The sequence below is a fragment of the Triticum urartu genome, chromosome 6A, assembly GCF_056163025.1.
Source record: "Triticum urartu cultivar PI428250 chromosome 6A, HENAU_Tu73, whole genome shotgun sequence".
NCBI classification, from domain to species: Eukaryota; Viridiplantae; Streptophyta; class Magnoliopsida; order Poales; family Poaceae; genus Triticum; species Triticum urartu.
The window spans coordinates 607307837-607323413 of NC_141878.1; the positions used below are offsets into that span (position 1 = coordinate 607307837).

Below are 15577 nucleotides of genomic sequence, written 5' to 3' on the forward strand. Positions count from 1 at the left end.
TCTGCTGTGTGTGATTCCCAATTTCTCGAAAGAAAAAGAATTGCAGTATGGCACGGCGGTGGTAAAATGTAACGGGTTAGAGGAGCATGGTGCAGCACAAAACTAGTTGTGGTGCTCATCTTGATCTGAGAAGAAGAAGCTTTCCTTGACTCCTTCCAACTCTGATCAACCTGGGAGCTTCGTCCAGAAAATCAATGCCTCCTTTCAAATCCTGGGAGCAAGCAGATCCTCATCACAAATCCATGCCTCCTTTCAAAGCCCCCAGAAAATCAATCGCAAATATGAATCGTCCGTCTCCTTTGGTTATCAAGACCACTCTTCCAATTCCTCGTCTCATTTGGTTATGAAACACTAGACTCTTTTGACCTCAACATTCTCTTGTTTCTTTCCCTCCTTCCCTCCCTAGGTGCCACGAAATCAAACATAACCAACGTGTTGAACACTAGATTCTTTGGACATGAAGATTCTCTCGTTTCTTTCCCTCTGTAGATGCCCACCAAATCAACACAACCAACGTGTTGAACACTAGATTCTTTTGACATGAAATATTCTCACGTTTCTTTCCCTCTGTAGGTTCCACAAAATCAACATAACCAACCTTCTGGAATATGCGGGTAGCTATCTCAAAAACAATCAACAACTTCAAAAAAGCACACAAATCTTTCATGCGATGCGGCTGAATTCCTTGATGGCACCGAGTCCATCAATCCTCCAAGATTCTTACTCATTGTACAAGGAGTAAGGTTGTGTGGGAATCTGCAACAGTGGAGCTCCACCTCCCAAACAGCAGATGCCACATAGCAATAGGCCATTGTATGAGGTGTTGCCGCCGGATGTATGTGGGTTATGTGGCCATCCCCTCTTTGCCAAATTGTCAGCTGATATGGTCTTTTCTTGAATGGTCAGTGGTCAGAGTATATATAGGCGGAAGAAGTAGGTCGGTGTAGTTACGAGGGGCCCACGAGGGTGGGGGGCGCGCCCTCCTGCCTCGTGGCCGCCTCGTTGTGTCTCTGACTTCCACTCCAAGCCTCTTGGATTGTGTTTGTTTCAAGAAAGATCCTCGCGAAGGTTTCGTTCCGTTTGGATTCCGTTTGATATTCCTTTTCTGCAAAACACTGAAATAGGCAAAAAAAAACAGCAACTGGCACTAGGCCTCCGGTTAATAGGTTGGTCCTAAAAATAATATAAAAGAGCATATTAAAGCCCATTAAACATCCAAAACAAATAATATAATAGTATGGAACGATAAAAAATTATAGATACGTTGGAGACTTATAAGCGGACGCATCCGACCTCTCCCCCGAGGAGTGGCTTTCCCGTTATGATTTAGAAGACCAACTCTCCGTCATCTACACCGATGAGGAGGCCTATTGGTGCTTGCGTGGCTCCCAGAAATGGTTCTTGAAGGGTGATACGAACACGGCCTACTTTCAGGCCATTGCGAATGGCCGTCGTAGACGCAACACCATCCCACTCCTCTGGGGTGGCGAGACCCTCCTGCAGTCCCTGGGTGACATTAGGGCCCACGTCGACGGGTTCTATAGGTCCTTGTTCTCCTTCGCTCCTAGGAGCGGACTATCTGTGGCCCTCAATTGCTGGACCGACAACCAGCCAGTTTCTTCCGTGGAGAACGAGGCCCTTACGGCCCCCTTCTCTGAGGGCGAGGTCTGGGCTGCCATTAGAGGCATGAACCCTACCTCGGCCCCTGGTCCGGATGGCCTTCCGGTCAAATTCTTCCAGTCCTTCTGGAATGTGATTAAGCCTGAGATCATGGCCATCTTCCATGAGTTCTACGTTGGGTCCATCGACCTCGGGCGCCTCAACTATGGGATCATTTCACTCATCCCCAAAGTGTCTGGGGCGTCCGACATCCGCCAGTTCCGACCGATCACGGTTATCAACGTGATATTCCGGATTCTGCCTAAAGGGTACGCCAATAGGGTGACCCTGCTCACTGACCACATTACTGCTACCTGTTAAGCATGCGTTGGTTTTCCCTTAAAAAGGAAAGGGTAATGCAGCAAAGTAGCGTAAGTATTTCCCTCAGTTTTTAAGAACCAAGGTATCAATCCAGTAGGAGACCACACAAATCCCTAATACCTGCACAAACAATTAAGAACCTTGCAACCAACGCGATAAAGGGGTTGTCAATCCCTTCACGGCCACTTGCAAAAGTGAGATCTGATAAAGATAATAAGATAAATATTTTTGATATTTTTGTTGTATAGATTGAAAATAAAGATTGCAAAATAAATGGCGACAGGAATAGCTAGTTGAGGGAAGATTAATATGATAGAAAATAGATCCGGGGGCCATAGGTTTCGCTAGTGGCTTCTCTTAGGATATCATATATTACGGTGGGTGAACAAATTACTGCCGAGCAATTGATAGAAAAGCGCAAAGTTATGAGAATATCTAGGCATGATCATGAACATAGGCATCACGTCCGTGACAAGTAGACCGAAACGATTCTGCATCTACTACTATTACTCCACACATCGATCGCTGTCCAGCATGCATCTAGAGTATTAAGTTCATAAGAATAGAGTAACACATTAGGCAAGATGACATGATGTAGAGGGATAAACTCAAGCAATATGATATAAACCCCATCTTTTTATCCTCGATGGCAACAATACAATATGTGTCGTTTCCCTTTCTGCCACTGGGATCGAGCACCGCAAGATTGAACCCAAAGCTAAGCACTTCTCCCATTGCAAGAAAGATCAATCTAGTAGGCCAAACCAAACTGATATTTCGAAGAGACTTGAAAAGATATTTAAATCATGCATAAAAGAATTCAGAGAAGAATCAAATATTGTTCATAGATAATCTTGATCATAAACCCAAAATTCATCGGATCTCGGCAAACACACCGCAAAAAGTATTACATTGAATAGATCTCCAAGAAGATCGAGGAGAACTTTGTATTGAGATCCAAAGAGAGAGAAGAAGACATCTAGTTAATAACTATGGACCCGAAGGTCTGTGGTAAACTACTCACGCATCATCGGAGAAGCCATGGTGTTGATATAGAAGCCCTCCGTGATCAAATCCCCCTCCGGCGGAGCACCGGAAAAGGCCCCAAGATGGGATCTCACAGGTACAGAAGGTTGCGGCGATGAAAAAAGTGTTTCGTGGCTCTCCCCGAAGGTTTCATGGTATAAGAGTATATATAGGCGAAATAAGTAGGTCGGTGGAGTTGTGAGAGGCCCACGAGGATGGGGGGCGCGCCCTCCTGCCTCGTGGCTTCCTTGACCTCCACTCCAAGTCTCCTGGATTGCGTTTATTCCAAAAACGATCCTCGCGAAGGTTTCATTTCGTTTGGATTCCATTTGATATCCTTTGCGAAACACTGAAATAGGCCAAAAAACAGCAATTTGCACTGGGCTTTCGGTTAATAGGTTAGTCTCAAAAATAATATAAAAATGTATATTAAAGCCCATTAAACATCCAAAATAGATAATATAATAGCATGGAACAATAAAAAATTATAGATAAGTTGAAGACGTATCAAGCATCACCAAGCTTAATTCCTGCTTATCCCTAACATAATTTTTGACGTGGAATGCTCCCTAACATAATTTTCAATGTAATTCTCTTTATTGTGGCATGAATGTTCAAATCCAAAAGATTCAAGATAAAAGTTTAATATTGACATAAAAATAGTAATACTTCAAGCATACTAACCAAGCAATTATGTCTTATCAAAATAACATAGTCAAAGAAAGCTTATCCCTACAAAATCATATAATTTGGCCATGCTTCATTTTCGTCACACAAAATGATCCCGTCATGCATAACCCCGATGACAAGCCGAGCAATTGGTTCATACTTTTTAACGTGCTTCAGCCTTTTCAACCCTTACGCAATACACGAGCGCAAGCCATAGATATAGCACTATAAGTGGAATAGCATATGATGATGGGGGTTATGTGAGAAGATAAAAAAGGAGAAAATCTCACATTGACGCGGTTAATCAACGGGCTATGGAGATGCCCATCAATTGATGTCAACGCGAGGAGTAGGAATTACCATGCAACAGATGCACTAGAGCTATATGTGTATGAAAGCTCATCAAAAGAAACTAAGTGGGTGTGCATCCAACTTGCTTGCTCACGAAGACCTAGGGCATTTTGAGGAAGCCCATCATTGGAATATACAAGCCAAGTTCTATAATGAAAGATTCCCACTAGTATATGAAAGTGACAAAATAAGAAACTCTCTATCATGAAGATCATGGTGCTATTTTGAAGCACAAGTGTGGAAAAAGGATAGTAACATTGTTCCTTCTCCTTTTTTATTTGGGCTTTTTTGGCCTTTTTTTATTTGGGCTTCTTTGGCCTTTTTTTATTTGGGCTTCTTTGGCCTTTTTTTTATTTCATAGTCTTCATCATTCTTTCCTCACATGGGACAATGCTGTAATAATGATGATCATCACACTTTTATTTACTCATAACTCAATGTTACAACTCGATACTAGAACAAAAATATGACTATGTGAATGCCTCCGGCGGTGTATCGGGATATCCGATGAATCAAGAGCGACATGTATGAAAGAATTATAAAAGTGGCTTAGCCACAAATACGATGTCAACTACATGATCATGCAAAGCAATATGACAATGATGAAACGTGTCATAATAAACAGAACAATGAAAAGTTGCATGGCAATATATCTCGGAATGGCTATGAAAATGCCATAATAGGTAGGTATGGTGGTTGTTTTGAGAAAGATATAAGGAGGCTTATGTTTGATAGAGCGTATCGTATCACGGGGTTTGGATGCACCGACGAAGTTTGCACCAACTCTCAAGGTGAGAAAGGGCAATGCACGGTACCGTAGAGGGTAGCAAATTTCGAAAAGGTAAGAGTGTGTATGATCCATGGACTCACATTAGTCATAAAGAACTCATATACTTATTACAAAAGTTTATTAGCCCTCGAAGCAAAGTACTACTACGCATGCCTCTAGAGGGATAGATTTGTAAGAAAAGACCATCGCTCGTCCCCGACCGCCACTCATAAGGAAAGCACTCAAAGAACACCCCATGCTTCAAATTTGTCACACAATGTTTACCATACGTGCATGGTACGGGACTTGCCAACTTTAGCACAAGTATTTCTCAATTTCACAATTACCCAACTAGCATGACTCTAACATTATCACCTTTATATCTCAAAACATCTATCAAGTATCAAATTTATCATAGTATTTAATGCACTCTATTTGAAAGTTTTTATTATACCCATCTTGAATGTCTATCATATTAGGACTAATTTTATAGCCAAAGCAAACTACCATGCTGTTCTAAAAGACTTTTAGAATAATATAAATGAAGCATGAGAGATCAATAATTTCTATAAAATAAAACCACCACCGTGCTCTAAAAAATATAAGTGAAGCACTAGAGCAAAATTATCTAGGTCAAAATATATAAGTAAAGCACATAGAGTATTCTAATAAATTCCGATTCATGTGTGTCTTTTTCAAAAGTGAAGCACATAGAAGATTCATGTAGCACTAGAGAACTATTCATTTTGAAGGCTGGGTGTGTTGCCGGACACGATCCCAGGATAGGCACGGACACGATTCCATTGCCCTATCCAAACGGACAGAATCTGGGCAAAGCGGACGCCCGTTTTTGGGGTCGCGCGGTGGAGGTGGCCTTAGGGCCTCTCCAACACGGACACCAGGTATTCCGCCATTGTCCAGTTTGGCTCTCGTGTTGAGTCGGATGCGGGCGAGTGTAAAAAAAAAACCCAAAGTCGTGGGATTTTTTTTTTTGAGAAATAGTCGTGGGATAGTAGGGGAGTCCGGAGTAGGCCACACCGGACTCTGACAGTCCGGTCCACAGTAAAGCTCACTGACCAAGATCTTTGGGGCGTACATTCATTAGTGGGCTATGTTGGGGCGGGCCACTCGTTGGCGCTTCTTCTTGGGCCGGCCCCCCCACTGGATGGATGGATGGATGGGCGGCCCATAGGTGCGGTGCGTTTCGTTGTCATCATCATTATCCATCCTCTGAATTCTTAAAAAAACAAAAAAAAACATTATCCTCTCTCTGTTTCTCCTCCTCTTCCCCCGCCACCGCCACCGCCCGCCAGTCATCTCCGGCAAGCCGCCGCTCTGTACTGTACTGTACTGTACTGTACAAAGAGGGAGGTTGAGTGGAGCGGATGGGGATACAGATACAGAGGGCGGTCGTCTCCGGCCAGCCGGCGCTGCTATGCCCGAGGCCATCGTCTCGGAGCAGCAGCAGCAGCAGCAGCAGCAGGACTGCTTCTGCTTCTTCCTCCCCATGGGTAGGGGCAGGGGCAGGGGCAGGGGTAGGGGTAGGGGTAGGAACCACCAAGCCCAACGCCATCATCATCCCCGTCCTCGCCAAGGATTTCACAAGGCGGCGGCGCACCGGCACATCAATTTCCCCTCTCCACGCGCTGCCTCTTTCCAAGGAGGAGGAGGAGGAGGACAATGCTCTCTTGTTGTAAGATTCATTTTCCTTGTATGGGACTTTTAAGATACTACTAAGGATACACACTTGCTTTCTAATAAGATAGATACTACTCCTAGATGCTTACCTACCTACCTTGGACCCAAATCTATCTATGTTGCAATCATATGTTTCTGCTGCCTTTTGTATCTAACATAACAACAACAATCCAACAAATACGCAGCAGCAGCAGCAGCGGCACTGTCGGCATCGACCTCATTCTTCTAGCCCTGCCTGCAGTCTTAGGCCAGGCCATCGACCCCATGGCGCAACTCATGGAGACCGCCTACATCGGCAAATTAGGTTGGTAATTTTTTACTCACTAACAACTCTTGTCGTTCGTTGGAGACCGCCCATCATCAATCAATGCCACTCATCAACTCATGTTCCTTGTATGCCAATTGCAATTAGTAATATCATCATGTCTATTTGGCACTTAAGTGCTAAAACCTTTAACTATCTATCTATCACCATAAGCCTCTTCTACTACAGTGGTGAAATACTATGACACCCAGACAGATTGGTATTACCTACCTCATATGGGACGGACGCCTTAGGAAGGAAGTTTACTGCCTACACTCTCAACTGAAGGTGTCTTGTAGACACACATCCCTGCTGCATGAAAGCAACTTGTTAGTTATATTCTCTGTCTAAATCTTGGCATTATCTTCTCAAGGTGCTCTGGAGCTAGCATCGGCTGGCATTGGTGTCGCTATTTTTAACATCCTGTCCAAGATTTTCAACATCCCCTTGTTGAGCATAGCAACCTCATTTGTGGCAGAGGACATTTCCAAGAACGCTACCAAGCATTCTACTTCAGGTAACAGGAAGATCATCTCCTCAATAAAAAAAATTTTAGTTTTGTGTGCAACTTTGCTTTGTTCAGACAATGGAACTTGACTCCTCCTCCTCCTCTCTGCGTTGCAGGCAAACTGGAGCTGCCATCTGTGTCATCGGCTTTGGTTCTAGCTGCTGCCATTGGTACAATTGAAGCATTGGCATTGTTCCTAGGATCGGGACTGTTTCTTAAACTAATGGGCGTGTCACCTGTATGTATGTCTATATATCATGATGGTGCCTGTTACCACCATTTATGTGTTTTTCTTTCTCTCCTTAATTTATGCGCATTATGAGCAATGGATTTCACTCCTTAACTGGATTCAGAACAGTGAATTTCACTTCTGCTTGTTAGCAGAAAGTCTAAGTTTACTTCTTACACAGGCCTCTCCGATGTATGCTTCTGCGCGGCTCTTTCTTTCGCTGAGAGCCTTAGGAGCACCTGCAAATGTGATTATGTTAGCAGTGCAGGGTATCTTTCGTGGATTCAAGGATACAAAGACTCCCGTACTTTTTATAGGTAATAACTACCTCATCGTTTGCTTACTGGCATTGTGTTCTCACCAGTTGTGAGTGCAAAAGCTACCTTTTGATGCACATAATGGTGGTGTCCCCCTAAGTTGATGATATTTTCCTCTTATATTCCTGTCAAATATTTTGCAGTAACACACCAGTACTGCCTTTTTTTGTGTCTATGTTCCACTTTCCAATGCCAAAGCCCAAGAATAGTTTATCATTCACGCATTTGCACATTGATGCTGTTTGTAAGCAAGTCTCATTTGAATTGGAAGCGTTCCATACAGTTATCTGATGTAAAAAAGGCCTCCTTTCTTGCAGACTTACTGATTATTTAAAACACCTGTAGGTTTGGGCAATCTTTCAGCCGTGGCCCTTCTTCCGCTACTTATATATGGTTTTAAGCTTGGTATAACAGGAGCCGCAATTTCGACAGTCGCATCCCAGTAAGTTTTCTATTAGCTCGGTGTAATCTGAGTTCAAGAGAATTATGGAAGTCAATTCGACATATACCAGCAAATGTCTCTCCCAGTTTGGTTCCTATATGTTGCTGAAATAATCAAAGGAAATAACACTTGCTATTAAACTTGCAACTTACCTTTTTTTTCTCATTATCTGGATACGTTTAAATTGCGGCAAACATATGCAGTACTATGAGATTATTGGCTGTTAGCAGACCTACTGATATTGTGGCATGCAGTTTATTAGTTATATGATTACACATGTCAGATTTACTATCAAAACATGAAGTGTAGTACTCATAATACTGGGCTGTTGGGTGCCTCACCTTTTTTTGTACTCCCTCCGTTCACTTTTGCAAGTCATTTCAGACAGCTCAAAATGGGTTGTTTTGCACATTGTCTCAAATGTCTTTAAGGTCTTATAAAAGTGAACAGAGGGAGTAGTTTTAATTGGAACAAAAATAGGATGGACCAGTTAGAGCTGTTGGGAATCTCACCTGTTATATGGTTTATTATGATGTAGGTACATTATTGCCATTTTGCTTATGTGGTCTCTAAGTAAAAGAGCTGTTCTGCTTCCTCCAAAGATGGACCAGTTAGAGTTCGGTGGATATTTAAAATCTGGTGAGTCTATGATCCCAGAAGTTTGTTCATTGGTCGGTTGTGGACTCATGGTGTAGGCTACTGAAAAAGTTCAGTTCTTCAGATATGTTTCTGTTGGCCTTCAGAGTATGGATTTTGTACATACAGAGTGCAGTTTACCGCAATCTGAATTTTTTTCAGCGAATTCCGAGTTTTTCTTGGGCAAAACCTGCAGGCTATTTGGGTCCTTCTATAGAAGTTTCTGTTTATGGCTTCATTTTTCATTTAGTTGGGCCCAGCTCTAGTCAAAGTACATAATACTCCTGACAATTCAAAAGAAAGAAGATATAGCCACTGATCCGGTATGTTTGTCAGATAAGAAGGCCAACTTGTTATTGATAAAGCTCTCGTACTGTATCTTCTCATGATACATTATCTGACCGCTGGGCAATGGGCAACACTCATAGATCTTTTTGACCTTGTTACGCCAATATTATTTAGAGATCTTTGCTTGCACTAATGCGCCTGTGCTATTTTTCTCTGTTTTCTTTTTCTTCCCTTTGTTTCTCTGTTCACCTGTTGATTAATTTTACAATATATGTCTGTTTTCTTGAAATTGTTAGGTGGCATGCTATTGGGACGAACCCTCTCAATTCTGTTAACTATGACCATCGGTACATCGATGGCTGCTCGACAAGGCCCGACGGCTATGGCTGCTCATCAGATTTGTTTGCAAGTATGGCTTGCTGTATCTCTGCTTGCAGACGCCTTAGCAGTTTCTGCCCAGGTATGTATTTTCAGTTATAGAAATCATCCCTACTGTTAGATCAGCTTCCTTTTGCAGCTGTCGTTCTGTATCAAAATTTGTACAGAACCTTACATGACATACTACTAAATGCGTCATCATAATTTGAACTATTAAATACAAATATCGTTTCTCTAACTGAAGGATCTTGTCATGATTTATCTGGTCCATAAGTGCAGGCTAACTTTGCTTGCATTTCTTAGGCTCTGATTGCAAGCTCTTATGCAATATTGGACTACAAAAGGGTCCAGAAGGTTGCGATGTATTCTCTGCAGGTGATACATACTTCTCCTCTGCATTGTGAAGTTCAATTTATTTGCATGGATACTTGGCCCATTTATATTCTCGGGGATGCAATTGCTGTCTCTTGTGTTGATAGAAAACACAGATTAAATTATTGTCCATTGCAGATAGGACTAGCTAGCGGGTTAGCTTTGGCAATTGGCCTGTATATCTCATTTGGCAGTATAGCAAAGCTATTTACCAATGACCCTCAGGTCCTAGCGGTTGTGAGCTCCTGTGCATTGGTATGCCTTCCTACTTTACCACTTAATTGTTACGTACATCTAAGCCTTATTCTGAAAAAAAAAACTTTCGTTTCAGTTTGTCTGTGCCAGTCAACCAGTTAATGCCTTGGCATTCATCTTTGATGGCCTCCATTATGGCGTCTCAGATTTTGACTATGTCGCTCAAGCTACGGTATGGGAACCAGTTCCGGCCAGCTTCATATATAGATCCTGGTTCTTTCTTCCTATTGGTCATGGATTTCTTGATTTTGTCTGGATTCCACAGATTGTGGTTGGGGTGATATCATCGTTGGTCTTGTTATATGCTCCACGTGTCTTTGGCCTGGCCGGAGTCTGGGCTGGTTTGACAACACTCATGGGATTGCGCATGGCTGCAGGCATCCTGAGGTGATCAATTATGCTTCTTGTTTCTTGTTCCGTTACATTAGTCACACGGACCTGTGCAAATTAGCATACATGTATATATGATACTGCAGCAATATGTTTACTTTTCCTGTAACTGGATATAGTGTGATGCTCCGTGATCATAGCCATCATGCAACTGCTTTCTCTTATTTGTTTGTGTTTCTGTTAGTATGTAACAATGACATTGCTAATTATAGTTGTTGTAGACTAGGAATTGAACCTGCCATGCATGCTCCAATTTTTTTGGGGGCTTTCAGGCGGGTGGTCTTTTCTGGGCAGAAATTGTTCACTGCCACTGTACTTTGCACTTAATAACAATATGATTGCTATATTTTTCTTCTTGTGAAGTATACTAATATGTAATGGTATAGTGGTGCCAACACATTGCTACAGAAATAGTGCCAGATTCTAACTGAACTATACCAGAATTACTAGAAAATAGACAAGTCCAGAAGGCCTAGCATATGTTTTTTTTTTCCTACTGCCTCTCATGTAACTGCGTTAGAGCCTCCACCTGTCATCGCGACTTCATTTGTGTGAAATGTTTGTATGGCGTCTTGAATCAAGGGCTTATTTCAGAGCGCCTTGCATCTTCGGCCGTGATCCGTCAGATAGCATGTGAAGTATTTCATTGTTTCACCATGCTGCCTGATAAGAGAAATTAATGTCATGTGAATTGGGACCTGGGAGCGCCTGTGTGGGTACCTGAAAAATTCTTCATTTTCTTGAATATGATCGGCACTTCCCAGCAAAAAAAAAAAAAATTCCTTTTTCCATTGATGTGATGCTCTCATCTCACTGCAAACCGCTGGACAAATGTCAGGTTGCTATGGAAATCAGGACCTTGGTCCTTTTTGCACGAGGAACCAGAAACCAAGGTTTGTTAACTATTATTAGTTCTCGTCTTTCATACAACATTATTTTGCAAAAGGAGGATATGTAGCTCTTTGATACAGTACTGGCTTATAGGAATGGGGTTTTTCTTCTTCACATCACATTATTGTTATGATCCGTGGGGCCGGGCCGGGTGTGTTTGAATCGAATATTGCAGTTGCAGGCGCAGCCACTTGCATCATAAGAATTCATGTCGAGCCAGCGCAGGGAGAGCTGCATGGGCAGATGCAGTTGAGGAATGAAGAAGCACAAGCTAAACCAACAAGCTGCTAAGCTAAGAGGATTGTCATTAGTTTTGTCACTTTTGTGCGTGTGTGTATGTAAATAAGAGGAGGAGGAGGAGGATTATTTCATTTGATGTTGCCAGCATGCATGCAGTTTATTCATTTATTTGTTTGTTCTAATTATGAGCATGCATTTCTAATGATATGGAAAGTATGGAAGAAATGTGAGTTGTAGTATCCCGGGTTTCAGAATGTTACTGTTAGTTGTTGGTTCCCCTATGGCTATTCTTCTCATTTCATTTCGCGGAGAAGCTCCATATATATTGTCTTGGTTTTTATGGTCTATTTAGGCTACGGCACCACTCAAAAACGAGGAAAATGAAGAGTGGAAACAGGGAGAGGATGGTGATTTGGATTTGCAACACCAAGCCATAATATAAGAGAGTTGAAGGTAGATCTGGCCTTGACATGGGTTTAGTCATGGACGACTACCATGCAGTAGAGTGTCGGTATGAAATTGACCATCAACTTGGTCTCTTTGCCATTTTATGATTTGACAGATTTCTTAAAAGCTGCTCACTCCGTCCCATAATATAAGAGCTTTTTCGCACTAGTGTAGTGTCAAAAACACTCTTATAGTATTATGGGACACATGGAGTAATTGAAAACATACATAATAAAAAAGGAAGGCGGAGCTCGTGCTTTTGTAGCAGCGCGCATTGTTTCCCGTCAAAATCCTCCACTCTCTTCTTTCAACATCCGCCGCTCTTCGCCCAATTCCTGCCCTTTTCTCCCACCCTCTTCTTTCTTTCGTTGCCGATGCATGAAACTGTCGGAGAACTTGTCGAAGATGGAGCCGGCCGAGGTGCTGGAGGATCCGAGCATCACGCCCGCCCGAAAGATCAGCTCGGCTACACGGCAAACTCGTCGCGTCAAAGCGAAGGCCGCAAAGGAAGAGAAGCTCAATAAGCGGTTGGCCCGGTGGAGGCGTTGGGCGTTGAGGTTGTGGCGGACGATGCATTCGTAACGGCCGTGGCGAACACTACCAAACGGGCGCACCCACAGTACAGACAACACCACTCAAATATTCAAACAGGTGCCAGTCAGTGGCATGCGTCCAATACTTTGCACCAAAATGGCAAGCCATGGGTGGGTGCGCCCGTCCACGGTGTATTCTTGCGCACCCCGATGATTCAAGCCTCCCGTCTCTCTCTCTCTCTCTCCCCGGTGGATTCTTGCGTGCAGACGTGCCGATTTACCGATGGACTCCGATCTGCGAGCAATGAAGGAAAAAAATGTGAATAATTTTTGAATTTTTGAACAAAATTAAGAAAAAAAGAAAAGTAAAATAAAGTTGAAAATGGAAAAGAAAAGAAAAAAAGAAACAGGAAAACAGATAAAAGAAAAAGTATAAACGGGAGAAAAAAAAACGTTCCAAAACAGGAACGAACAAACTGGTTAAATGGGCCGGCCCAGTCGGTTCGCTAGTGCGGCTGCCTTTGCGATGGGGCGACAATTTGCCGCAACGGGCAGCAAATAGGGATTTCCCTTCATCATTGCTCGCATGCATGTGTGAGGTAGGAGTAAATTTGCTGGTGCGTAGTGGGCCGGTGGAGTGAATTTGTGGTCGTGGTCTGCTGCCCTGGTACGTAGGTTTGGGCCTAAAAGGCTAAATAAGTAGACAAAAATACGTGCTCGGATACGCTCGGTCTGATTCTTTAGGATGAAAATTCAGATTCTGACCTTAGTGGTTGGATCCGATGATGGTGGCGCATGAGAATAGCTACCTTCCCGAAGGCTTTGCTATTGGAAGACCTCATTGTCCTTGTGATGCCATTGAATGATTGGTGCAGATATGGTCATAGTTGTAGGTTGGCGATCATGGATTTCTCTGCTTTGGGTTCTATTTTATTTTTCTTCGCTTAGGCATATCCTTGGTCTTATGTGACCTTGCTATTTGCCAGCTTGTTTGTTTCTGTGCGTCCATTAGTGTTGGCTGTTGCATTTTATCCATGCACATGCCAGATGTGTATTCATGATGTTTGTATCCTCTTAATGTTTCATTTTGAGTCAACAAAATTCACGCTTTATTGAAAAAGATAAACATCACTCCAATATATAAATAGAAGGTGTGGGAATTCAGTGAAGTTGTGCAACCGGTAGCAACAAGTTACAATCTCATAGCTTTTGTTGGTAGCAATAACAACACAACAGTAGGTCATCAGAACAAAGACGAGTCTTAGTATGCAGCCCCAGAAGATCCTATCTGAATACTTTCCCGATGTGACCATGTCCACATAACACCCAAGAATATAATATAAACATGATAAAGTTTTAAACACAACCAAGCTGACATGAGTATTTAACCAAAAACTACCACATTTGCCGGAAACGTGACAGAAAACTACCACTCTACGTTTTTGTGCGAAAAACTATCAAATTTTTCCTAAGCCGTGGCAAAAAACTACCAACTCGCGTAATCGCTCGCTTCGCCCGCGCTAACCCCTATTCTGACCGGTTGGGCCCGCCAACAGTTGCCACGCGGGCTAACTGACGCCCGGCGCGCGTGGACGGCCGTTAACGGCCCGTCCCCTGTCGGAACGGCCGCTGTCGGTCGGGTGCGGGTCAAGATCTGACCCTTTCCCCTCTCGCTGCACTCTCTCCGTCCTCTCCCTCTCTCTGAACTAGGTGGCGGCGGCGGCGACGACGATGGCGGCGGTGGTTCCGGAGGGGGGCGTCGGCGATATGGGTGGTGGTGGCGGCGGCGGCGATGCAGGCGGCGGTGGCACAAGTTTGGACGCTGCGGGCTCAGTCGACAATTGGTTGGGGAGCACCAGCTTCTCGACGCAGGCCGGCTCGCAACAGCAGGAGGCACAGCTCGCCCAGTCATCGCTAATGGGTTGCAGGTATGGAAAATATCATCTGCTAGGTTAGCTGCTTCAATCTGCCAAATAGGTTAGCTGCTCATGAATTGGTTAGCTGCTTCAATCTGGCAAATTAGTAATATGTGTTTGTTAGAGCTTGTTGGACATGTGTAGTAAACTGTATTGCACTTGTAGCTCTGTCATTTTCAATTGAATTCATGAGCACCTATTTCTGCAGTTTTGCTGACAAGAAGTGGGAGATATGGTTTCATTTAGAAGGAAGAAACCCTGTGAAAAGGGTTATATATGAGTCAGATATATCTTTTGTTACTCTACAATCACTCATTGCTAGTGAAGGGTATGGGCAGAGTGATTACATGTACTATGTGAAGGAGGAGGAAATTGGATCTGAAAGAGTAAAGTATTTAGGTAATGAATCTAGTGTTCATGAAATGTTGGAGTTTTTTAATCATGTCAATGTTGTGAACATAAGGGTTGTGAGAGATGTTGAACCTGCAATAAGTACACATGCTATTCAAAATTACATGAACACTCAAGAGAGTTGCTGTGTGCAAAAGGTTGTGGAGCAATCTGAGTTTCAGAATGAGATAGATGATAGAAAGGCTCAGCTTGAGAGGAGCAGGATTCAAAGAGAGGCAGATTTGAACCACTTTGAAGGAGACACTGAAGTGTCTGAATTTTGTTCTGATGATTCAGTTCATTCAGATGGTAGTGCTGAAGTTGTTCAACAAATGGAAATAGAGTGTGCCTCTGAAGAGGAAACACCATTGCAAAGTACTGCTATTGTGAAACATGTGAAGAACCCTGGGCCAACTAGCAGATGTCACAATGAGGTAGAGAAAAAACGTTTTGAAGATTGGTTTCCTGAAGCAGATGAGTTTTGTTTTGCTGGTGATCCAGGCATAAGTGATGAGGAAGAAGAAGATGAAGTTGAACTACCATACATC

General features: G+C 43.1%; 1 protein-coding gene across 5 annotated transcripts; it reads left to right on the plus strand.

Moving 5' to 3' along the window:
- The first annotated feature begins 6036 nt into the window (after positions 1-6036).
- On the plus strand, positions 6037-12002 carry LOC125531309 (MATE efflux family protein). 5 transcript variants are annotated; one of them, XM_048695720.2, is made up of 14 exons: positions 6037-6488; positions 6679-6797; positions 7171-7314; positions 7422-7543; positions 7716-7851; positions 8197-8293; positions 8832-8932; positions 9514-9677; positions 9899-9970; positions 10106-10222; positions 10299-10394; positions 10488-10609; positions 11451-11505; positions 11584-12002. In XM_048695720.2, exons 1-14 carry the CDS (start codon positions 6181-6183, stop codon positions 11662-11664), a joined length of 1734 nt encoding a protein of 577 aa, XP_048551677.2. In that variant the 5' UTR covers positions 6037-6180; the 3' UTR covers positions 11665-12002. The 5 variants fall into 5 exon arrangements, with proteins under 5 accessions (XP_048551677.2, XP_048551675.2, XP_048551678.2 ...); XM_048695718.2 differs by having other exon boundaries at positions 11597-12002; XM_048695721.2 differs by having other exon boundaries at positions 11679-12002.
- The last annotated feature ends 3575 nt before the right edge of the window (positions 12003-15577 follow it).